This window comes from Triplophysa rosa, linkage group LG9, assembly GCF_024868665.1.
Source record: "Triplophysa rosa linkage group LG9, Trosa_1v2, whole genome shotgun sequence".
In the NCBI taxonomy this organism is placed as follows: Eukaryota; Metazoa; Chordata; class Actinopteri; order Cypriniformes; family Nemacheilidae; genus Triplophysa; species Triplophysa rosa.
The window spans coordinates 10,604,752-10,628,574 of NC_079898.1; the positions used below are offsets into that span (position 1 = coordinate 10,604,752).

The window sequence follows — 23,823 nt, forward strand, 5'->3', positions numbered from 1 at the left end:
TATTTCACATTGCTGTTGGATGACTTTGTCACTCATGAGGTTAGATTTTGTTGAAATTCAACAAACACTGGACTTGAATGGCCACAATACATACTGATTAAATGAAAAATTGGAATGGTACGCTTGGTTGTTCAAGATGCAAGTTAGGATATTGAAAATAAAAAAATCTGTATCAAAACAATCCAAAGCAATAATAATACGTATTTGAGTTGCGAATGAAGAGCACAATACAGCAACTGTACAGCTCGAAATAGTTAGTTATATTGGAAATAGTCTACAGTCCACTTACGTATAAACCGAAAGTCATTGCCCTTATATAGCCACTATGGGGCAGTATAATGCTTTAAAAGCAATTTCCGACGCTCTGAAAGGGATTACAGTTTATCCTTTAAACAAACTCACCAGGACATTTTTTCATTAGGTCTCACATTGGTTAAACACTCATAATAACTATTGTAATAACTATTTAACTATGCTACATAATTCAAGCACAAAAGAGTGAAGTAGAAATCTCGTAAAACGTTGCTTTTAGAATCTAATGTCTATAATGTCTTACCTTCATACAAACGGGATTTAAGAGATTTATATGGATCTGTAAATTGCTCCACAAGACCACTTAATATAATACACTTATGCTATGAGTGACGATTGTCAACCACTGGACCGAATGAGTTTGTGCTGTGACATCCTGAGCTGCTCCACATAATCCAATCAGCTTGCTTGAGAGGCGGGTTTAAGGAAGGCTAATATTGTCTTTGTCTCAGGTGAGGTCATGCAGCACAACATGGAGACAGGTAAAGGCATTTAACTTGATCTAACTTTGTTTTTCTTGCTGACCAAGTGGGATATCTAAAATAAGATATGAATGAAATTATTGGCAGTGGAAGAAATTTCCTACCGATTTATTGCTGACTGCATCTCTGCCTCGAGGACTTCAATCCATGGAGGATGGCAAGATTATATGACATTATTTTTTTTATCTTTGTATAGTTGTGAGATTAACTCGCGCTGAGTTGAATGATTTACCTTTACCTGTGAATGTTGACCTAGTTGCTTATGTTGACTTGTGACGCGTTGGCATGCGCTTTGCGCAACCTGTTGCGCTGTCCGAGGTGCTGATGATGATTTGCGCCAGGTTCCACTTTATTCTGACATCAATAATGTCATCAGCTCACAAATGTCACTTTCTTTGCTAACAGGAGTGTTTTTATATAAGCTTTTCACTCAGCTCAGTATCTATTGCTGTGGAACTAGTGCAAGACTTAGCCTTCCAGAAAGCTATAATTGCAGATATCACTTTACCTCCCATGGGAAATTAGTCATTGCGCGGCTGGGTTCTTACAGATCTTTCCCTGCCGTCTTAGATCACTGGTGAGTAAAGGTGAGACACTGAGACCAGATGACTGACTTCTGCCATGCAAAACTTCACTTGCAGTGAGGAAGAACTCCGTCCAAATGCATCTGTCTAACCATCAGACTTTCTCCTCAATGAAAAAACATGAGTCACAATTACAGGTCCTCTGTGTGGCTCTCTTATCTTTACTGAATCATGCACAAAAGGATATGCTGCTGTTTTGGTCTGCGTAACGGAACAAAGGAATATGCTTAAGAGCTGTTTTATTGGTTAATTATGTCGTCCTATGGATCACTACACCCTATGAAGACACATATGTATTATGGCTACTAATCTACAGTGAACAATGATGGATCCGTAGCACCATTACAGTGCAGTTTCTTTTTGTGGAACTAATCCTTAGGACTCAAATCCTCGTGACCGGACCTCTAGTTTGTCCTCTCCACCTTTCCTTCCTCAGGCCCTGGATGAGGGTTAGAGGGGAGGTCACCGCTTTGCCATGGCTCATTCGTCTGACACGGCACGCAAAGACATGACGAATGGGGCTCATCCCAATGCCCAGCCAGGGCCCTCGGGCACCTCTACTCTACCACGCTACCTGCACAAGAAGCAGCAGCGGCAGAAGGGAGTAAGATCTTCCTCCCCTATGGGCAGAGTCATCCTCATTAATTCACCTGTTGATGGTGAGTCTTCTTTAAAACTTTATATTTTACATTTTTGCATTTGGCAGGTGCTTTTATCCAAAGCAAATTACATTGCGATTGGGATCACTTTATCAATGTGTGTTTATAGTTTATAGGACCCTTCCGTTAAGGAGCATAGACATCAACAGAATTTATGACAGCAGCTGTGTGCTGCATTAAGAATTTGTTTTCAGACAAACGTTCTGTTTGTGTTTGATGCCGGGGCACTGTAGGAGGGGATGACAGTGAAGACATCCACACAATTACTGTGGACAAAAGTGAGGATGGCAGGCTGGGCTTCAGCGTGCGTGGAGGCTCTGAACACGGCCTTGGGATTTTTGTCAGTAAGGTGGAAGACAACAGCTCTGCGGGTATTCTTCACATCATAACAATTTAAAGTGTTTAGAACTGATTGTAACAAACACTAACCTGTTTTTTGTTTGTATATGTATGTATAAGCAATAGACAAGTCTATTAATTGTGTCCTTATTGGACGGCACAGAACTGGCTGGCTTGACTGTTGGAGATAAACTTGTGGAGGTGAATGGCATTAGCTTGGAGAACATCACAATGAGTAGTGCGGTGAAGGTCCTGACAGGAAACAATCGTCTGCGAATGGTGGTGAGACGCGTTGGGAAGGTGCCTGGCATCCGCTACTCAAAAGAGAAGACAACATGGTAAGAGAGAAATTTGTAGAACTTTGTACATAATATGTAAATGAAAGCATTCAGGCTAACTACATTTGGTGATCTATCTTCTACACTTGACCTCTCACCCTCACACCGACCTGGATGTTTTCTAAACCACTTTAGAACTCATGTCAGATGAGAAGCGGGTGTTTATCCTTGAACATTTAAAGATTCCTCCGGTGGTCAGTTTAAACACTGGGGGTTTATTGGTAGGTGTATTGAATGATGGCGTTTTATTAGGTTAACTGAACTGAGAAGATAAGCAGAGCTAGTGATGTGATGCAGCCCCCCACCTCCTTCATGACTAACAGGGTGGAAACCCTGTGACTCTTGGTCTTCGCTTGTTATCTTTTCCTTCAGCTTCTGTTTCAGCATACAGTGGTGGTTGAGTTACATCAGTGGTCTTTTCAGGCATTTCATTAACCAATAGTAGATGGGCCAGTGTACTACAGAACTGTACTGTTTGTGACCAGAAAAAAGCATGTGTGTAACAGTACATTTAACTTAAAGGGATAGTTGACCCAAAAATTAAATAAAAAATAAAGAAAATGAAAATTCTGTCATCATTTACTTACCATCAGGTTGTTCCAAAACTGTATAAATTTCTTTGTTCTGCTGAACAGAAAGGAGGATATTTGGAAGAATATCAGTATCCAAACAGCCACATTGTTCCCCATAGTATTTATTTTCCCTACAATGGCAGTAAACGGAGGATGAGATCCGTTTGATTATGGTTACTGACATTCTTTCAAATATCTTCCCTTGTGTTCAGCAGAACAAAGAAGTTTATACAGTTTTGAGTGAGAAATGATGACAGAATTTTCATTTTTGGGTGAACTATCCCTTTAAAAGTGAAGTGTAATTATCTTTTATCCCAATTTAAAGGGATAGTTCACCCCCAAATAAAAATATATATCTCCCCTTATGTCATTAAAAACTTTTATGTGTGGAACACAAAAGAAGATATTTTGAGAAATGTCTCAGTGGTTTTGTGTCTATACAATGGTAGTCAATGGGGGCCAATGTTGTTTGGTTACCAACATTCTTCAAAATATCTTCTTTTCTGTTCTGAAGAAAAAAGAAAGTCATACAGGTTTGAAATGACATCAGGTTGGCTAAATGATGAAAAAATATATAATTTGGGGTGAACTATCCCTTTAAAATGAAGAGTGATTAGCCCTTGAAGTTATTCACAAGTTGATGTGGCACTTAATTATTTGAGAATCTCAACCAGCCCAAAAAGCAACACTGGCTTTGATAATGTGATGAATTTGGGACTAGACTATATAAAAAAATGACAGATTCAAATTTTGACTGCAGTTATTGTGTTTCTGGTTACATATAAACATATACTGTATGAATGTCCACACGCAGGGTAGATCTGATTCACCGAAGGATGGTAGTGGAAGAGAGCGGTCGCACCCCCTCAGAAGCTAGTTCAGATGGAGCCCTTCGCAGAATAGTGCACCTTTACACAACCTCAGATGACTACTGCCTGGGCTTCAACATCCGTGGTGGCAAAGAGTTTGGCTTGGGCATTTATGTCTCAAAGTAAGAGATACAGTTGTCTGTAATGTACATGTCTTATTGCTTTCATTTTTTTTCTGACAGCCATCATCTGGGTGTTATGGGACATTGTGTAACTTCATTATTGTAGTTATTTTAGTGTTGTCAAATCAATTAATCACGATTAATAGATTCCGAAATAAATGTTTATGTTTATATATGTTCGTGGTGTGTGTATTTATAAGTATATATAAGTGCACACACATACATGTGTACAGTATAATAAATATTTACGAAAGCAATAAGGTACGAGAGGCTGTGCTTTATCTGGAACTAACCGTTTTATAAATAAATATATATACATAATGTATATACACAGTATATAAAACTTGTTAACAACACAAGGTTGTGGGTTCGATCCCAGGGATTGCACATGCCTATGTATAAATGTATAGGATAAAGCGCTGCCAAATGCATAAATGTAAATGTAAATGTAAAACTCATATTTTTTATATGTAAACGTTTATGTGTGTAAATATAGACTATTATTCAAATTAATTGAATAATCAATTTGACATCACTATATAATTTACTTGATTTTGTGTTGAGGCTGGACCCTGGCGGCCTGGCAGAGCAAAATGGAATTAAAATGGGGGATCAGATTCTGGCAGCCAATGGTGTGAGTTTTGAGGACATCACACACAGCAATGCAGTAGAAGTACTAAAGAGTCACACTCATGTGATGTTGACTATCAAGGTGAGAATAACTTTGACTAAAGCTAGAAAATAATGTAATGACATGTTTAAGTTACCTGTATATTGCTTTACTATCAACAGAATCCTTTTAACAGAATTGTAAGAAAAAAAATAGATCACAAAAATACCTTTTTTAATATTTGAAAGTGTATACATGAATATGTATTTCTCCTACACAATGAGATTAAATTTAGAGAATGCAGAAACTTTTACTCAACTTTGAAGCAATGTTTATACTTAACTGACACTTAGCTGTCATCATCTTTAGGTTTCCTAAAGTATGTCATAATTCGGAGAATAGTGTTGTAAAACTCAGTCAAGTGTCAAGTGTTGGCATAAGTGCCAGATTAAGACCTGTCAACAATGTTATTGAATGCTGAGAAACATCAACCCCTAATTGTATAAATACCTGAAATAGAATGGTGATAATATTTAAACATATGAGAATATTTTAAGCGGGTTTATAATAGATTTCCAATGAAAATGAGAAGAGCAAAATAAATGATTTCCAAAGTGCAATGGCATATTAATTGCCTGCACATCATGTTAAACAGCGCAGCCTCTTGTTGAGTCAGGGAGTGAGAAAGCATAGCGAAGCAGACAGCTGGCATTTAGCCTTCACATTCCTAGTTGCTCACTTTACTCAGGCAGAGCTCAAGTTCCACCTGTGAAAAACAGCCAAGGGATGTGCATTATTCACCAGGCTTTGGAGATCAAGTTATAATCAGCAGAAAGCCTTGTTTTATGGCCTTTTCTCATTGCCACACAGTATGGCTTTGAAGTAAACCTCTGGTGGTGCCATACAAGGTGCTAAATGCCTGCTGTCTTGGCTATTGATGTCATGTTGTAATGGTAAGTGTGTTAGTTCAGTCTCCTTTTAGGATCCAAGGGCCCTGCTGGTGATAAGTGACAGTGTTATAACTGAAGAGGAATATATCGTAAACCGAGCAAGTGACTACACTTGATGGAGCGTTTTCTTTCCACTGTACAACAGTCTGTTTGAATGTACTGTAAAGTAACACAACAACTGTATGACATAATTGTTCTCCATCATATCTTATTTTCCTAAAAGATACAGAAGGCTGCCACCAACCATAATAATCTTAATAATGTTCCAGTTTTCTTTAATAATAGACTAATGTTCTTAGGGCCGTGTGATCTCATGAGCATGAACACTTGGGGCATCTTTCAAAAATGCTTAACCTGACGAATACTACAAGGTCATATTCTTCAGCCTTGCTTGTTGTACAATGCTATTACAAGTAATTGAAACAGTTTACTCTGCAGAATGTTTTCACAATTTATAATATCAAATAGAGCATATTTGCTCTTGCAATGTTTTTTTTTTGTACTTATTTTCTTTCTGTGTGTAATGTGTGTTGTACCAATGACACATTGTTTAATATTCTGATCTAGGAGGCTGGAAGATACCCTGCGTATAAGGAGATGGTGGCAGAGTACAGCTGGCTTAATAAATGTATGTAAACCTGTACACTTCACACATTAAGATATCTAATTTGTAAATTGCACTTTGCATGTTTAAAAACAGGTTGCATGCTCTTAATGGCATACTGTACATGTGTGTTCAGAGCAGTCCATGTTAGAAACACAATATCCATAATTAAATTGATGATGTGTTGGCACAGTCCCTGTGCAGATTAAAGCTGAGGGCAGACTGGCCACATGTCAAGCCTGGTTATTTCAAAGCCCTTAAATTCTCTGCTTTCCATTTAATATGGTTGTGTCCAAAAGGGATTAGAACGCAATGTTCAAAATGTACATGTTTGTAAGGGTTATTCTGGGGTATTTTGGTTGCAGGATGGATATAAAATAGAGAACTTGTGTAATTCTGCTCTCTATTTGAGACTGTTAATGCCAGCATGTGTTCATCTGATGTTTAAGTATATTGAGACATTTCTTGATATCTATAATGGTTTAACGACCCAATGAAAGCAAATGCACTTTCAGGAAAACGGACCAAAACATTATAACAAATAATCGTAAATATTAATGATTTTTTCATAAATCAAATTCTCTACAATGAGAATGCAGGTAGTTTCGTGGCTGTGCCCTTTTTATAACCAGTATATCTCACTCAAATGTTGGTTTTAGTAGGAAATACATCAACTTGTCTGTAGACTCTTCTGTACAATCACATGCACAATGACGTAAAGGACAGACCTCCTCTGATGTGCTTGGAGTGTTCTCTTTGCTCTATTAAATAAAATATTAAATGAAAATCTCTTTTCTCTCTGTCAGTGGCTAATGGGGGTCAGCCCTCCTCCTCTCAGGGATCCGACTCCTATTCCTCCACTTCCTCTCTGTCTTCCGGAACGCCAGTCAGCTCCCTCAGTGGCCTCTCGCAGGTCATGTTCCCCCCTGTGTTTGGCTCGGAGATGGTGGATGTCTGTATTTCCACCGAGGACCGTTCACGCAGGCCCAGCTCAGAACGGACAGAAACCGCAATGCAGACCGATCCACAGGAGCTGGAAGCATCAGTAAGAGCTAGTAGGGTCATAACCACAGAGACAAGTCGAACAGTGGGCGAAACTGTTCTGTTGAAAGATACTGTGATCCGGAGTGGGCACACCCATTCTCATACAAGGACCTTCTCTGCTGGAGATAAAGAGGCTTTGGACTCGCCAAAAACTGCAGTCCTTGTGGCCCTGAGCAAACCTCGTAGACCCATTCGCAGATCTCAGAGTCACATCACTATATCAGGTACGTGTCACCAAAGAGAGTTAAAGGCACAGTGTGGAAAATTAAGAAGTATCCATTGACAAAAATGCAATATAATATACATTACTATATCTTCAGAGGTGTATAAAGACCTTACATAATGAAGCGTTATGTTTTTATTATCTTAGAATGAGCTGTTTCTATCTACATACATGGAATTCACTATGTTGTTTCTACAGTAGCTCTAAACGGACAAACTGCTCTACAGTGTGCGTTTCATGAATACATTATCTCCTTCAGCAAAGATGTGAAAACGTGACGACATCTCAGTCCTGTGTCAGCCACTGTAGTGCTTCGAAAGGGAGGGGTGGTGTGAGCCATTGGTTGCAATTTGCAACCTCACCACTAGATGTTGCTAAAATCTACAGACAGAACTTTTAAGAATATAAAAATAAAACATAGGATCTGTTGGTTGAGCCAAGTCAATAGGATAAAAATATCAATGAGTTTCTTAGGTGTGCCATTTTGTTTCTTTAAGACACTGATAAGCAGAAAATACCGAATTTTCCAAAGTATGCAATTTTTGTAAAAAATAATTATCACATTAATTTTATAGTCTGTAGTCAACACTATGTCCGTTTTAAAATTTATTTTAGGGGAAACATTGGAGACAAAGTTGATACTTCAAAGATAAAGCATGACTTATATCAAAGAGCCTTCTTTTTTGTCCTGATAGTACCAAAGAGCTGACATGTTTATACTTATACAATGAAATCAATCTGGTCTACTTAAAGTGCATGGTCTCTTCATACAAGTTTGGAACTGGAGATTTTAACATAAAAAACCTTAAGCTTTAAACAGATATAAAAAAATTCTGAGTTCACCAATGAAAGCTATAAATCAAAATGAGGAGAGATGTACACAACCAACTCCTATCTCCTATCTCATTTGAAGTGCACAAGGTCACGGCCATATCAGTGATGAGGTCAATTGAAATACAGTACAGCATGCTGTGAAATGTCATCTCAGAATAGAAAATGTGTTGTCGAAAACCAAGAACTAACCAATAGAGCTGCCCTGGAGTCACATTGCTGTCTGTTTGTCAAATATCTACTGTAGGGTTGCACTGCTATCTTATCTCTGCATTTACATGACCTCTTTGAAATGCATAATACATCAGTATTACCAAATGGAATCACCCTGCGAAAGATGAACAGTTCAGAGTAAAGAATCTGACGCTATAAGAAATGTAGCCTCAAAATCCACAGAGCAAAGTGTACATCATCTTGTTTCATCTGCCAGAACGAAACAAGCTCCACCTGACACCGCAAAGACTAATAACCGGCGTGTTTGTAAAGACAAGTGGCCTTTGTCAAATACAGTATATTCAATCATAACAGCCTTTTGTTTTATGTCACTATTTTTATACTCATTTAAGGGATATGTGTATAATTATGTCTTCAGAGATGTATAAAGAACCTACATAGTGAAGCGTTATGTTTTTATTATCTTAGAATGAGCTATATCTATCTACATACACCGCGGGTCTCCCCTGATGGAATTCACCATGTTGTTTCTACAGTAGCCCTTAACGGACAAACTGCTCTACAGCGCACATTTTGTAAATACATTATCTCTTTCGGCAAAGAAGCAAAAACGTGACATCTTAGTCCTGTGGCAGCCACCGTAGTGCTTCGAAAGGGAGGGGTGGAGTGAGTGGTTAGTTGCAATTCGCAACCTTACCACTAGATGTCACTAAATATTACACACAGCACCTTTGACTCTCCATTTCATGGGTCTCTCTTAGTAAACATCAAAGCTGCAATGTTTGTGTTAGCATACCCATTTGCTTGCATTTATTGTTATGAGTAGTCATTTATTCATCATAGATCCAGTGTCCATCTTTGTACTACTTAAACTTCTCAGCCTAAATGTGATTACTTGACATGTATCTGTTTGAATGTTGATCAGAGGACAAACAGAAGAAAAAGAAACGTCAGAAGGATAAATTGGAAGTTGAGGGAAGCACCCTGCAGCGCTCCAAAACCTTTGTCAGTCTGCTTTTTAAAAGTGGTCGCAGGAGGGAGCGATCTTCCTCAAGGGACAGGAAGGTCACTGGGACAGTGGACGGACAAAGAGGAAGGTCCAAATCCCCAAAACATCTAGATAATGAACCGGGTGAGTTGAATCCACCTACAGTTCAACATCTTTTGATGAGAGCACGCTCTGTGTGATATATGAATACTGGGGAATTTGCAGAGAGTATATGCAGATGAAGCCAGCGAGCGGCATAATGAGTTTTTAAGGAGGCTAAATGAGAGAAAGCAGCTTTACTGTATCTGTAGTGTTATGCAGTAATTCCCTTCGAGTGGCCTTGAATACGGCCCCTGGGGTTTTACTCAGCCAATGATGAATTGCATTGATGCCTGCTGAAGCAACACACAGAGACACATGCACTTCAATAGGCCTCCAAAACTTTGAAAAGATTACAAAACTTTGAGTTATACAGCTTCTCGGCTGGTCAGAGTGCATTGTTTTGTATGTCAACAAGAGATGATGGTGTAAATGTTTATGTACTCTGGTGAATTACAGGGATTATTTGATGGCACCAGAAATGTTATAAATGATGCTCATGTAAACATAGAAGCTTATTGCAGGGGTTCCCAAATTTATTATTCCAGGATCTACCTAGACAGGGTTGTCAAAACCCAGCAGAATATTTTTAAATTGAATACAACACAAATTCATAGCTAATCGACACGATTTTACAAGGCGTCTTATTTGTATGAATTATGTGTTTTAAAAAATATACTGTACTGCAATTTGTGAATCTAGTTTTTGTTGAAACTAGATTTTAGTATGATTCACAAGAAATATATATATACTGAAGTTTTCTTTGAGAGTAATTTCTTTTTCTTGTCATTTAATGTGTGAAATTTTTATTACTTATTACTTAAGTTTAATTGCAATAACAAAATTCCTTAAGGTGGAATTTAAAATCATTGTCATTGCTTTAAACTAAATTTTGTCATTCGTTGCAAAAGCCAAGCGACTTGTAATTTGTTTAGAATACATACCATATTGAAAATGGAATGATATAATAGTGATTTCTCTCAAAGGTTCATCCAGTATTATTGCTTTTATTGTGTAACTTTTTGCATAAGAATTGCTTTCATCTTTACTGTTATTCAGACATCTGTCCTGACTCTAGCTGTCGTGTTCACAGGTAAAGAGCGAGGTCGACCCAAAATCAGCCTATTGAGTTCTCCCAGAGAGACCCGAGCTGGTATGAAGGCACACAGCCCTATGCCCAGCCCAGAAACAATGAGCATGATGGAGGACATGGCCCACAAACTGCTCAATGAGGATGAGGTGGCTGCTGTCAAGAGACACTGTAAAAGAGTGAGTCAGTGTGGAAAATAACTCATATATGACTTCAGAAAGATTAATCTTAAATTTTATGAGATTGAATGGTGTGGGTGAATAAGGGTTCTGGAATACATGAAGAGTTCAGATGCAAAACCCTCTAAAAAACACCTTTGTCAAAAATGAGATTATGATGTTGAGTGAATGCTCTTCACACATATATATATGTTACTCAAACAATTTTGCTTCACAACTCGCTAAATACCACAATCTGCCAGGTCTAATATATCTGTTATTGCTGAAAGTAAATGTAGGAGCCTGTTGAAAAATGCTAATTTAAACAAAAAGCCGTCTGATGGATTTAGAGGGTTTTGCATCTGAACTCTTCACATGTAAATAAATGTTGTTGTGGATGAGAATTGGTCGTACCAGAAGTCTTTCAAGCCTTTTATTTCTAGTGAATCAGTGCGCCTGCAGAACACACTCACAAAAGACAGATTTGACTTGTCATTTACAATTAAGATCACACGTTCTGGATCCTCTGAACTCTGCAGTTTGAAGTCACACTTATTCTACAGAGAGATCAATGCAGCGGTTCTCAGATGTTCTGAGAACTCTTATGAAATACAAGCAAATGTTAATGCTGAGGTTAAAAGAAATGTAACTAGGGCATCTTTAACTTTCTGTTTTTTAGTTTCTGTCGCAGCGTGTGGTTGAGGATTTGGTGCGCCCCCTGTTGGCCATCTTGGACAGGCCCGAGAAGCTTTTGCTGCTGAGAGAGATCAGGTAACACAAAATCCCAAGGGCGAAATTTTGATTTTGACATTGGTGGGGACATAAATAAAATTGGTCTGCAGAGCCACATTATCACAAAAGTTTAGTGCCGTTTACTTGACTTATATAAACAATATAATATTTTAAAGCTTTTTTAATATTTAACCTTATTAATGTTACACAAGTCAAAAACAACAAATATACAACAGGTCCATTTTATTTTGTTTTTTATTTTTTACTTTTTGTGATGCCAATGAAAATTCTGGCAGGGTAAATAACATGTACTTTTAAAATCATGTTTTTAAGCCTAATCACATGTGACCCTACCTCTGCCTCTTCACCTTGGCTACAGCTTGGCAAGGCTGCTTCTGCCACCTGATAAAATGACAAAACTGGTGGTGCATGGCATCTGAACAATTCAAGCTCTCATTTTAAACACACACTTAGAAACTATACTGTAGATTGTCAACCTAACATTTGTCACAGTACTGAATTTCACAACTAACATACTGCTATGTCATTATTATCATCACTATTGACCTCACCAGTGACCCTGCCACACCACGACATGACAGGACAGCTTCTGTCACCTGACCTGACAAAATAATGCATTTCATATGACAGTGAGGAAAACATGGTTTAGACATATATAGATTACTAAAATTATTAAAAATGCCATCATTAAACATTGGCAATTGAGAAAATGTTCTGGGGCTTGGCTTACTTTGGTTTGTTTTAAAATATCTCCGAATTTCTACTTTTCTTTTTCTTGCTTCCATCCTCGGCCCCACTTAAAAAATCTTAATTATCACGCACGCACGCCCAGTTTTTTTTATCAGGTTCATGATTCACATTATGTTGCTGCCTAAAACATAACCCTCACACAGAAAACATGAGCTAATAACTAGATTACACAGAAACATGATTTGCGTCACGATTTGTACGCATTTTTAACTAATAAAGACATATGAAACATGCATATTGTCATGCATTGGGAAAACACTGTCCGTGACTCAGTATGTGAGGCAACTTGCCCCATATTTCGTCAATAAAATTGTTGGTAAGAATGTTTTTTCCTCACCTGCACAGCCTGAATAAACATGCACATTGCGTTGTGTTGACAGAGCTATGGCGCTTCGTACAAACGAAAGCAGCCTACGTCACACGTTAGCGAGAGAAGTAAAAGCCAATCATAAAGCGACCTGGGTTATAGAGGCGGGACTCAAAAAAGCACAGCCAACCCTGTTAGCGACGTGAGCTACAGAGGATCCACAAACAGCTGTTGTAAAAGATGTTCAACTTCAATTAAATGATTTCTGGAAAAAATAAATGTTGAATAAAATAAGTAATAGGTAAAAAACACAAGACACAGATGGACATCAGTGGTTATATATACATTTTTGGTCGAAATGATTGGTAGAGACAAATTAGTGTTCCCTGGATCGAGCCCTTGCAAAATCCTCTATAATATTTCATTCAGACGCCTTCTGAATGCATTCATTCTTTACATTCAAATGTTGTATGTCTGTATCTAACATATGTATTTAACTTTGTTTCATCTAGAATGATCATCCCTCCTTCAGAACTGGGACGTTTTGACAGTATGGTGTTACCCTTTGAGCTTGAAGCCTATGACATACTAAAAAGTCGTTCTGGTAAGAAAAAAACTCTGTTAAAGTGATAGTTCACCCCAAATAAAAATTCTGTCATCATTTACTCACCCTCTTGTCATTTCAAAGCGGTATGACTTTCCGCAGAACACAAAAGAAGATATTTTGAAGAATTTTGTTAACTGGCTTCACTTGCATTGGTTTTGTGTAAGTGAATGGGGGCCAGTGCTGCTTACCAGCTTTCTTCAAAATATCTTCTTTTGTGTTCTGTGAAAGAAAGAAAGTCATAAAGGTTTGAAATGACTTTGACAAGAGGGTGAGTAAATGATGATAGAATTCAAGTGTTCATCCTCCTGAAGACCTGATTGGTCCAAATGTTGTTTTCTCTTTAATAACATCTTTACTTTATATCAATGTACTCTGGAAAAAAATGAATACATTTCTTCATTGGTATTGTCAGGTGTATGTATAAATATAAGTTGATCCCACATATACATTTCAGAATCAGATTCCGATTCTGAAATGTACTGTATATGTAGACACAACATAGGCCTATACAGTATGTACATGCACTCTCAAAAATAAAGGTGCTACAAAAATGTTCTTTACAGCGATGCCATAGAGGAATGATTTTTTGGTTCCCCAAAGAACCATTCAGTTACAGGTTCTAAAAATAATCTCTTACATTTTTTAAGTCTAAATAACTTTTTTAACTAAAAATAATTTCTTTACTTCTTTCAGATGTTAAAGGTTCTTAATGGAACTATACAGTCAAAAATAGTTCTTCTATGGCATCGCTTCACACTTTTATGTTATAAAAATGAGCAGTGTCTCAAATACAGATCCTGGAAAATCCTTTCAGTGTGATGCTGTTTACTTAGTGTTTGTGTTTTTTCAGTGAGATCTCCTGTTCTGCGTTCTCCTCGGCATGGTGGAACACCCCGTCGCCATTTAATAACACCCATCCCAGGTAACGTCCCCACCACTGTGAGCTTGTGCAAGTCTCTCTTCTCTCAGTGCTGTGCCATGTCCCCACTCTGATCTCTGTAGGATGTTATATAACCAGAGGTTTAGACTCCCACTCTCCCCCGCAACATATTTCATAACCTAAAATGAATGTCTGACGGAGATAAACAAATACACACATACATATTTAATCTGCACAACCCCTTCCACACACACACACACACACACAAACCAGATTGTCCTCTATATTAGTGAGAACATCTCATAATCTACTATTGATTTTATACTGGAATACTGATATTTTATGACATAATAAAATTGAAAGTTTGGCCAAATTATAACAATTTTCACCTTCCAAAACATCCTTACAAGCTGGTTTTTCATGTTGCACAAACACAAAATCTGGGTTACTGTTATAGTGAGCTTTGATCATTGTTTGCTGCCGTTTGAGACACACGTGCATCATTTGCAGGATGCCAAACACACATCACTGACAGAATTAAATCGAGGCGTCAACACTGCCCGGTCTGTTTCCTTCTGCTGCTGACACTGCATATGACCTAATGACATCTGACCTCATGACATCTGACCTCAGAGCGCACAGTGTCTGCCGTCTTTGTCTGCAGCGTTCGCCCAGTGGCTGCATGTGCTTGTGACTTTTGAATGGAAGTGGTTTCTGAAATGCAAGAAAGGTGCCTTGCTTTGTTTAACCTTCAAGCACGCGGCCCACGCAGGTCTGAGGCTTAACGCAACTCCTTTGTACCATCTACAGAAGAGTAATTCAAAACCCCCTTGCTCTCCAGGCCCCTGAAATCCGAGCGAGATCGTGCGTGTACGCAACACCACACCGTAGCTTACTCAATGGATATGAATGTGCGATTGTCGCTCAAATTTCTGGATGAAAGGGAAAGTGTGTGCGTGAGAGAGAGAGTGAGGTTTTGTAACATCTGCACTGATTTAAACAGATGTAAATGAGTTCAGCATTTTGAGCGTCATGTATGAATGTAAAACATTCAAAACTATCCAAAAAAGGACTGTGACGGTAATGTCATGGTGCTATTATACATACCATGGTACGGAATTATTACCATAGTCATATACCATGGTATTTAGTAACTTGTAACTATGAAGGTGTACCAAGGTGTCCAGAAAGCATGTTATAACCATGTGGATTATAAATATATTTTGAAGCAATTGTCATTTTTGTAACTGGTAATTGTGGTGAGCGAGACATTATTCTGAGTTTTAATGTCCACCTGTATCCCGTCACAGACTACAGGGGCGGATTTCAATTGCAGCCAGTGCAGGACCTGCAGAGAGAGCGTCAACTCTTAGAAGATCTAGAACGTCTGCGCTTCGCAGGTCTACCGACCGGCCGTCTCCCTCCTCCTCGAGTGTTCACACCTCTCCTGGATGTACCGGTGGACACATACATCTCAGACTCAGTCAGCCATCGTTCCCTGAGCCCCGCTCAGCCTAACTGGCCGCAGTCAGATTTCCCTCACAGCTCAGAGCGCCATGGACATTCCCCTCAAAGAGACAATGCTTTCCCCCAGACATCACACCATGACTCTTTATCCAGCGGGGGGGATTCTGTTCCAGAGCGTGGAAGGTCTCCTTATAGGAATGGTCATAGAATGAAAACCCAGAATGGAAAGGAGGTGAAGTACACCGTGATGAGCGCACACAGACGGAGCAGAACACCGCTTACCCAGGTGTTTGGGCCCAGCTCAGATCAGGACTGGAGAGGAACTGTGAATGGACACTCAAACAGCAAAGAAAACTTTTCAAAGCAGGAGTATGAACTTACCACGGTTTCTATCTCCAAGACCAAACAGTCCTTGGGTGAGTTACTTGAAGACACTTGTTCTGAAATTGCGCAGGAATGCATTCACAAATGACAGCATAAATATGACAAAGATAACTGATAAAAGGTGAATGGTCTTATCAAGGCATCCATCATGACCCTGCTGAAAAAAACAACAGAAACCCAATAGAAAACATCACATTAAAATACCACAATGAACCATTAGCTTTTCCCCAAATTTCTTTTAGTAGTGTGTTTTGGGCATTATTCCAAAAGGGTGTAATGGCGTTATATTGGTTCTCATTGGCCAGATAACAACCCACCAATAGAATATACCACATACCAGTTTAGGCACTAGTTTCCATTAAAACCAATACATTAAATCTGGTACATTTTCTGTTGTTTGAGGCAGGGTTATATTGTTTTCTTCAACCGTGCAAAGTAACCCATACTCTCTTGTGAGAGAAAATGCTTAATATTTTGTCAGTGAGTAAATTATGGGGCAATTTTCATGTTGGGGTGAACTATCCCTTTGACTTACTGATGTAAATATGTTTCCATTTCTCCCTCACCAGCAGATGGCAGTGATTTGCCCTAACTAGCAACAGCTAACCACCCAAACCCTAAACAATGAGACATTTATAATACACATGACATATACAATACATTTAATCTTGACCAAATCCAGTGTAATTAAAATCAAAACGTTCTTCATGCATCAAAGTGAAAAATCTTGAGAAATACAGGAATGATTTATAGATATATTGAACTAAAACCATCAGTGACATATCATATGACTCAGTGATTTCTTCTCTTTGTGCAGGCATTAGCATCTCAGGTGGGATAGAGTCAAAGGTGCAGCCAATGGTGAAGATAGAGAAGATCTTTCCAGGAGGAGCGGCCTCCACAAGTGATGTTCTGAAGGTAAAGGATCCCCCTCATACAACAGGTATGGCGGATTCAGACGGTACGCGGTGGAATTGCCGCCTTTCTCTCTAGTTGAAGCGTTTTGTGCAGTCTAGGCGGTGCTCGCGTCGTGGTGTTGATTACAACCAACAAGGTCCCACTTGTATTTGCTAAAAACGAAATAAAACAAATAAAATTCTGTTTTCGTCATTATTGGTTTAATTTCACTTACTGTCTTCAATGATTTAATAAACATTTTTCGTTTGGGCCAACTAATGTTGCTTAAATCGATTTGCCTGTGAAGCGTCATCACTTGCACGTGCTGAGGTAAAGGATTTGTGGGAAATACGATTTTGTATCAGGTAACCCAAGTAACGTTAGGCTAACCTAAACAATGCATCCCAGGCACAGGCTTTTGAAAGAAATGCAAAATCTTCTTATTTGTGTATGAGATTTTCGACGTATCGTACAGCTCTGGGAAGTCAATAACTAATACATAATAATACAAGTTGAGTAAAATGTTCTATGATTGGCTGGTAATAATCGGTTCATTGATTGGTTAAATCCGACGCGGCTCACAATAAGATCAAATATTTTTATCTTCAGCGGCGCCTGCCGCAAAGAGTCGTGCCTGTGGAAGCGGCAGGATTTTCGGTGCACGAGCACGGTTTGCGCTCCGCCAATGAAACCGCCTGCGTTTTGCCGTTTACCGCATGTTTCCCATTGAAAATGAACTGGACAAATGCGACTGCCGCGTACCGTCTGAATGGCCCATTACTCAGATTCACTACAGTATACTGCAAAAACGTATATGGCACAGACTCTTATGAAACCATCTGCTTCATTGAGTAATTTCTGCCACAGAGTTACATCATTTGTGCTGTATTGATGGGCTAATATATTTGGCAGGTGACCTTGGCTGCTGGCCTAAGTGATGCTGTTGATTTTATTTTTGGTTATAGCTGCCATTCCGTTTTATTGGATGAGAGCAAAGACATTTTTCTAGGCTGCAACTCATTCATCATTTATGAATTACATTGACCAGGCTAGTACTGTAAATATATTGTTCTGAGACGACTGCTTTTAATCTTTTTACGGCCACATGTTAACACAGATAATGTATAAAATCAAATTTAACAGCTATCGCTTCTCATATTTCTTCACTAAACATTTTTCATTTGATTATTTTTGTACCAAAAACGTTTTAGTTTTATTCCTCATCCAACAGCATGCACAGAACAAATAGCTAGTACTTTTTTAATTCTTGGTACTTTCTTAAATTTAACCATACTTTATTTTTTTATTTTTTTTACATAAGGGTCATAGAGATGCCTGTACATACCTTGAACTTCTTTATTATTGATATGCTGCCGTGTGCACAGTTTCAAGAAATGGTATGTGCACATGAAGTTAAATGAGCTCTTGCACATTCGTCACGCATGACCACCCGTTCTACGATAATGTCATTTTTAATACATGCACCCATGCACTTGTGCAGATGCATGGAATATAAACCAGGCTAAAAAGCAAGCCCAGTATGGCTTATACTTGTTGGGGCACTAGCATTCAAAACACAAGATATGCATTTGCAGGTCTTTCGCACACTTGTGCCACTTACATACCACCTGACCTGTGACATGTTGCCCAAAACATCCGGCCCTGTATCTGAGGCCGAATATAGCCCAGAGCAGTTGACTTGAATACCTTGCACTGTCAACAGCACCTCTGTGACCCCACATACAAGGTTAAAGATCCCACGTATGTGCGTACGAACGTGTACTTCAAGAGAACACGTATCGCTATCGATCACAGCCTATCAGGTGACGGCGTTTCCCTGACCTGCTCTGAGAGGCTTGTGTTGCCAAACTCGAGATCAGGTTTCAGAACCCTTCAGATGACAAGACCATCCACAGGTGCAAGACTGGTGAGTGTGGACTCCTGGGTATTTCCATTTATAACAAAGACTGATTATTTCACATTCCCTTCAACAAATGTGACAATGTTGTCACACCGCAAATTCGGCTATCTTCACTGTGCCCTGCAGATTAACAAGACTGTGTATTTAAGTGTGTTGTGTGTCCTGTTGACATACTTCCTCTTCCTGTTGTCTAACTGATAACTGCATTATCTGAACAGCATGCACGCTTCAGCAGCGTGGAGGTCGGGTTCCTATCACACATCGACTGCAGTCACATCCCTCTTATCCACGGTTTTTGACGGCAGAATGAGGTCAGGTGTTGTGTATGCGTTTGGGCTTGGGTTTGCGTGTAGAAATGAGTCAAGCTCTCTCTTTTTGATGTTGATTGTCTGAGGCCTAATTAGTCTTTGCAGCAACATCTTCATTATTTGCTCTCGACTCGCTGCCCTACTTCTCTCCGTTGTTCGGTTTATGAATAATGATGGTTTGGGTTTAATAAGAGATTATTTAACATAAAAGAGATTTAGCTAGATTTGAACATTTTCAACAAGATGACATCTTTCTGCTTTTATTTGATGGCACAGTGAAGAGGGACGTGACGTGTTTTTGGGTGATTTCTAAAACTTTATTAATTTGGTTGGTTGCTATGGTGTTGCTAGGGTAGGTAGTTCTATGGTGTTATGGGTGTTTCTTGCTGTTGCTAAGTGGTTGCTAGGCTAGGGTGTTCTGAATGGTTTCTTAAGTAAAAAATGCAAGAAGTCAACCCTAGGTTTCTACACTCTAAATATGCTAGGTTGTTTTTAACCTATGGTTGGGTAAATCATGGACAAAACCAGCCGCTGGGGGAAAGTTCAAAAAACACAAAAGATATTTTGAGAAATGTACATACAATGGAAGTCAATGGAGGCCAGTTTAAAAAGTATGTTTTTTTGCTTCAAATTCATAATCTTAGATATAAGCGAGCAAATTATTTCCTTACTAATACATGTCAGCACTCCGTCTGAAAGGAAATAATTTGTCTCCATGCAGCTCTAGGAAGGTGCTAAACACTTCAGTCCCTTTCGTCATCTTTCTCTCACTCTCTATGAACACACACACACGCTACAGCACAATAAAATGTGTTATACCCTGATAACTCATCTTTCCTCCGGAACCACGAAGCTTTGATGTGTTTGTGGTTAAAAAGGAAGACAGCATGCAAAAAAATGATGTCTCTGTGGCTCCTTTAATGTAAGAGGTGTGATGTTTTCAGGCTCTTTAAAAGCTATAAAGGGAGAAAAGCACAAAGTAACATTGAATTTAATGTTTTGCATTTCTCTTCATAATAATCTCCTCTTAAAAAATTGAAGAGAGAATATTTGTTATCTTAAAGGGATAGTTCAATTTCTTTCATCGTTTATTCACCCGCATGTCATTAGAAACCTGTTTGACTCTCCTCTGCAGAACACAAAATATATTTTATATTGACTTCCATTGTATTGAAACAACATACAAATCCAGAGAGAGATATACAGATTTTGAACTCCGGTGAAATAAATGATGTTCTATCCTTTAAATGAATAAGAACAAGTGCTGTCAAGCTTTAGTGGCAAAAATCATAACATCATAGCATCAATCGCCCTTTGTCCTAACTCTCATAACAGTGTTTGTTTTGATGGACCAATGAAGCAGAGGAGAGATTGAAAACAGACCCTGACCTCTAAGGACGGGTGTAGTGACTTTACTAGACAGGTGCATCCTGGCGAGAAATCACGACAGAGAAGAACTTGTGTGTTTGTGAGATCAGAGGCACTTTTGACTTTATTTCCTGGCAGGAAAAAAATCATTCCAAAGAGTCTACGTATAGATTTTGGGTTCGCCACTTGTACGATGTCCTGTTCATGCTGATGACGGTTGTTTACATTCAATTTATGCATTTAGCATTTGCTCTTGCTTTGTTGTTATGGGGTTAGTGATTTGTTTAGATGTTGGATATATCCCATGTTTTTGACCTGAAAGTACTCCACATCTGTGCTTCAGGTTTGCCAGGTTACAATCAGAGAGAAAAACCATCCATTTCTGAAGTCATAATAAGCTGATGTCATCCACTGGCAGAGCTCTCTTTTACTCTCTGACACACACATGCGCTCCATGGATGAGATCATTCACAGGTATTAAAGACAGGGAACAAAGGAAATGACTGGCATCCTGTGCTTGCAGCTTCCTGCCATTCACACATTACACAGCCCTGTGCGCTTTGCCAGAAATATACAGGGATGCGTTTGGAAAAACCTCTGCGTTAATGACCAATCCTATACATGAATTTTTCTAAAAATCTCTCTCTCTCTTTGTATGTGTGTGCAGGCTGGATTCGAGCTAGTGTCAGTAGATGGAGAGAGTCTCCAAGGTGTCACACATCAGCACGCTGTGGATGCCATTCGGAGGGCTTTCAGCAACAAGGCCAAAGACCCCATGGAGTTCATCATCAAAGTTCCCAAGAATCCGAGGGAATGACCTGAACGCAACCAGACTCATGTTTAAATGTTTTTGCGCTAATGCTCTGGGGTATGAAAAAGGGCACATGCCCGGTTTGATAGTGAAGTCATGCCATCATGTCCAGTGGGGTGAGAGGCAGACCCCTGAGCAAGAATAAAAAAAATGGGCTTCCACGGTGTCCATTCACAGGCACAGATGTTTTTCCTTTCTTAGCTAAATCTATTCCTTCATTTTCTGTTTACAAGAAATCTGAGAAAACCATCATAACTTTTGCACCATTAAAGGCACAAAAGCCAGAGTTAACATGATATGAGTGAACTGTGGGTTTCTATTTTGGGTTCAGCTTTCAGCCCCCGTCAGCGTGTGAGATAAGACGCTGGCGTGACATGCTGATTATGAAAGTCATAACACTACCCATCCAGGCAACAGTTACACATGAGGCCTCTCCACATTCATGCCTCCAAGAGATTAAACAAAGCCATGTTATGGATTTAGATCCAGATTAGGTCTTTTATTTTTGGGGGTTTGGTTTAGTTAACTGAAGACTCTTAGTTCCTGTTCTCTGTTTTTTGGCAACATGTATGCATACATTTAACTTGTAATTGTGCCTTAATTCTGCACGTATGGATAGTGCAATTGAAATCTATACTTGGTGATGGTTGTAGCATCAGTGTTATATACAGATTTTATTTCTGAGAGACTGTAAGCATCTAGGAAAGCATGTACAAAGCATCTGATCTGCACTTTTTGCAAGTCATTTTATTACAAAAAACATTGTGTGATTCTAAATAAAAAAGTTAAATGCACAGTAACCTGTTTTTATTGTGTAAGACTGTAAATATGACCTTGAATAAGCCACAATTATTGATGAAATACCTTTCTAACTTTCACAATATCAGTGTCAATAACATTGATTAAAAGATTGGTTTTGCAATTATGAACGCATTGCAACCTGATGCAAGTTTTTACGAGCATTGAAAAATGGGCAAGCGTTAAAAAAACATTTAATTCACTGGTGTAGCCAGATAAGCTTCTGAATTACTGTTAACTGTATGTATAAATCATAAGACACCGCGTTCAATGTGAGGTGACTTGCTTTAATTAAACACATTTTACAAGAAATATACAGCATGAAAATATACATGACTACAAACATTATAGATTGACAAAACACACAAGCACATATATGAGGGGAAGATTAAACGTTAATTTGCTTTGGTCTATTCACAGTGATTACACCTTCAAAATACATATTTTGCATGTGTAAAACAAATATATTGAATATGTCAATATGAGAAATATTCACATGTGTATTTAATCAAAGATGTGATTGACTGATAGAAGAGATGTAGTACTGTTGAGAGGAAAGAGAACATGTGCGGTAGTGATTGTATCGTCATATGACTTAAGAAACAAGAGAACAGGATGCTATTCATTGGACGATTCAACACATTTCTCCCTGTCCAATCACAGTGCTCCTCTGGCCATTAGGATTCTCAGGTTGTGTCATTATAAAGCTATTGCAATAACGTTGTACCATCAATGTAGATCGCGTTTTCACGGTTTCAGGACATAATCAATAGCAACGCAAGGTTAGAACGATCACAACCCTTAAGAAAATTAACCATGTTTTTTTTGTGGTACAAGTGTAGTAATGTTTTTTTGGTGCATTGTTTACTTCGGGCAAAACCATGGTTTTACTACAGTAACCATCGTTTACTATGGTTTTTACAAAAAACATGGTTTTCAAAACCATGATTATTTTGTGATAACCATTGTTTTACTACAGTAACCATGTTTTTTTGGTTTTAACTGTAGTAAACCATAGTTTTTACATTTTAACTGTAGTAAAACCATGGTCAATTTTCGTAAGGGGAAAAGTGAACCATTCTGACAAATACTAGTGAATTGTTTGGTCTTGAATGAAAACAGAGTTTGACTGTCACAGATCTGATAAAGTGATTATCATGATTGTGAAGAGTGTACATTTTCAGTTTTTTTGTTTGTAAAAAGGGAAGCAGTGTTCATACAAGGTGAATGTAAAACGCATGCAAGCATCTTTGGTTGAGATGTATGAAATGTCATTTTGCATGCAGCTTTCTCCCCATGACATCGTTTTGCCATTTTATTTGCTCTTTTTTACCTGATGCCACACAATCTCACATTGAAAAAATGAAGCATCATTACAGGTGGCTAGCCTTTGTTATGTTTAGGCCCGTCACAGTGTTTAGGGCAGCTTTCACAATAGCCAAAATGACAACCAGTGATGATGCTTTATGTTTTCAACAGGCATGGATGTGTTCAGACCACAGTTAAATAGATTTTATGAAAATA

At 38.6% G+C, this 23,823-nt stretch overlaps 1 protein-coding gene across 1 annotated transcript; it reads left to right on the plus strand.

The window, feature by feature from the left end:
- The first annotated feature begins 735 nt into the window (after positions 1 to 735).
- pdzd7a (PDZ domain containing 7a) lies at positions 736 to 22,446 on the plus strand. Its single transcript, XM_057342128.1, has 16 exons — positions 736 to 794; positions 1,815 to 2,037; positions 2,271 to 2,408; positions 2,540 to 2,714; positions 4,101 to 4,277; positions 4,842 to 4,989; positions 6,405 to 6,465; positions 7,248 to 7,709; positions 9,639 to 9,845; positions 10,894 to 11,069; positions 11,728 to 11,819; positions 13,371 to 13,462; positions 14,316 to 14,387; positions 15,656 to 16,228; positions 17,014 to 17,114; positions 21,358 to 22,446. Exons 2-16 carry the CDS (start codon positions 1,854 to 1,856, stop codon positions 21,505 to 21,507), a joined length of 2,808 nt encoding a protein of 935 aa, XP_057198111.1. The 5' UTR covers positions 736 to 794; positions 1,815 to 1,853; the 3' UTR covers positions 21,508 to 22,446.
- The last annotated feature ends 1,377 nt before the right edge of the window (positions 22,447 to 23,823 follow it).

Excerpts from the sequence above, each read along its gene's own strand:
- pdzd7a (XM_057342128.1), top strand. The coding sequence starts at position 1,854 with ATGGCTCATTCGTCTGACACGGCACGCAAAGACATGACGAATGGGGCT. Across the intron at positions 2,409-2,539 it reads GGAAGACAACAGCTCTGCGG|AACTGGCTGGCTTGACTGTT; the intron begins GTATTCTTCACA and ends TGGACGGCACAG. Across the intron at positions 6,466-7,247 it reads GTACAGCTGGCTTAATAAAT|TGGCTAATGGGGGTCAGCCC; the intron begins GTATGTAAACCT and ends TCTCTCTGTCAG.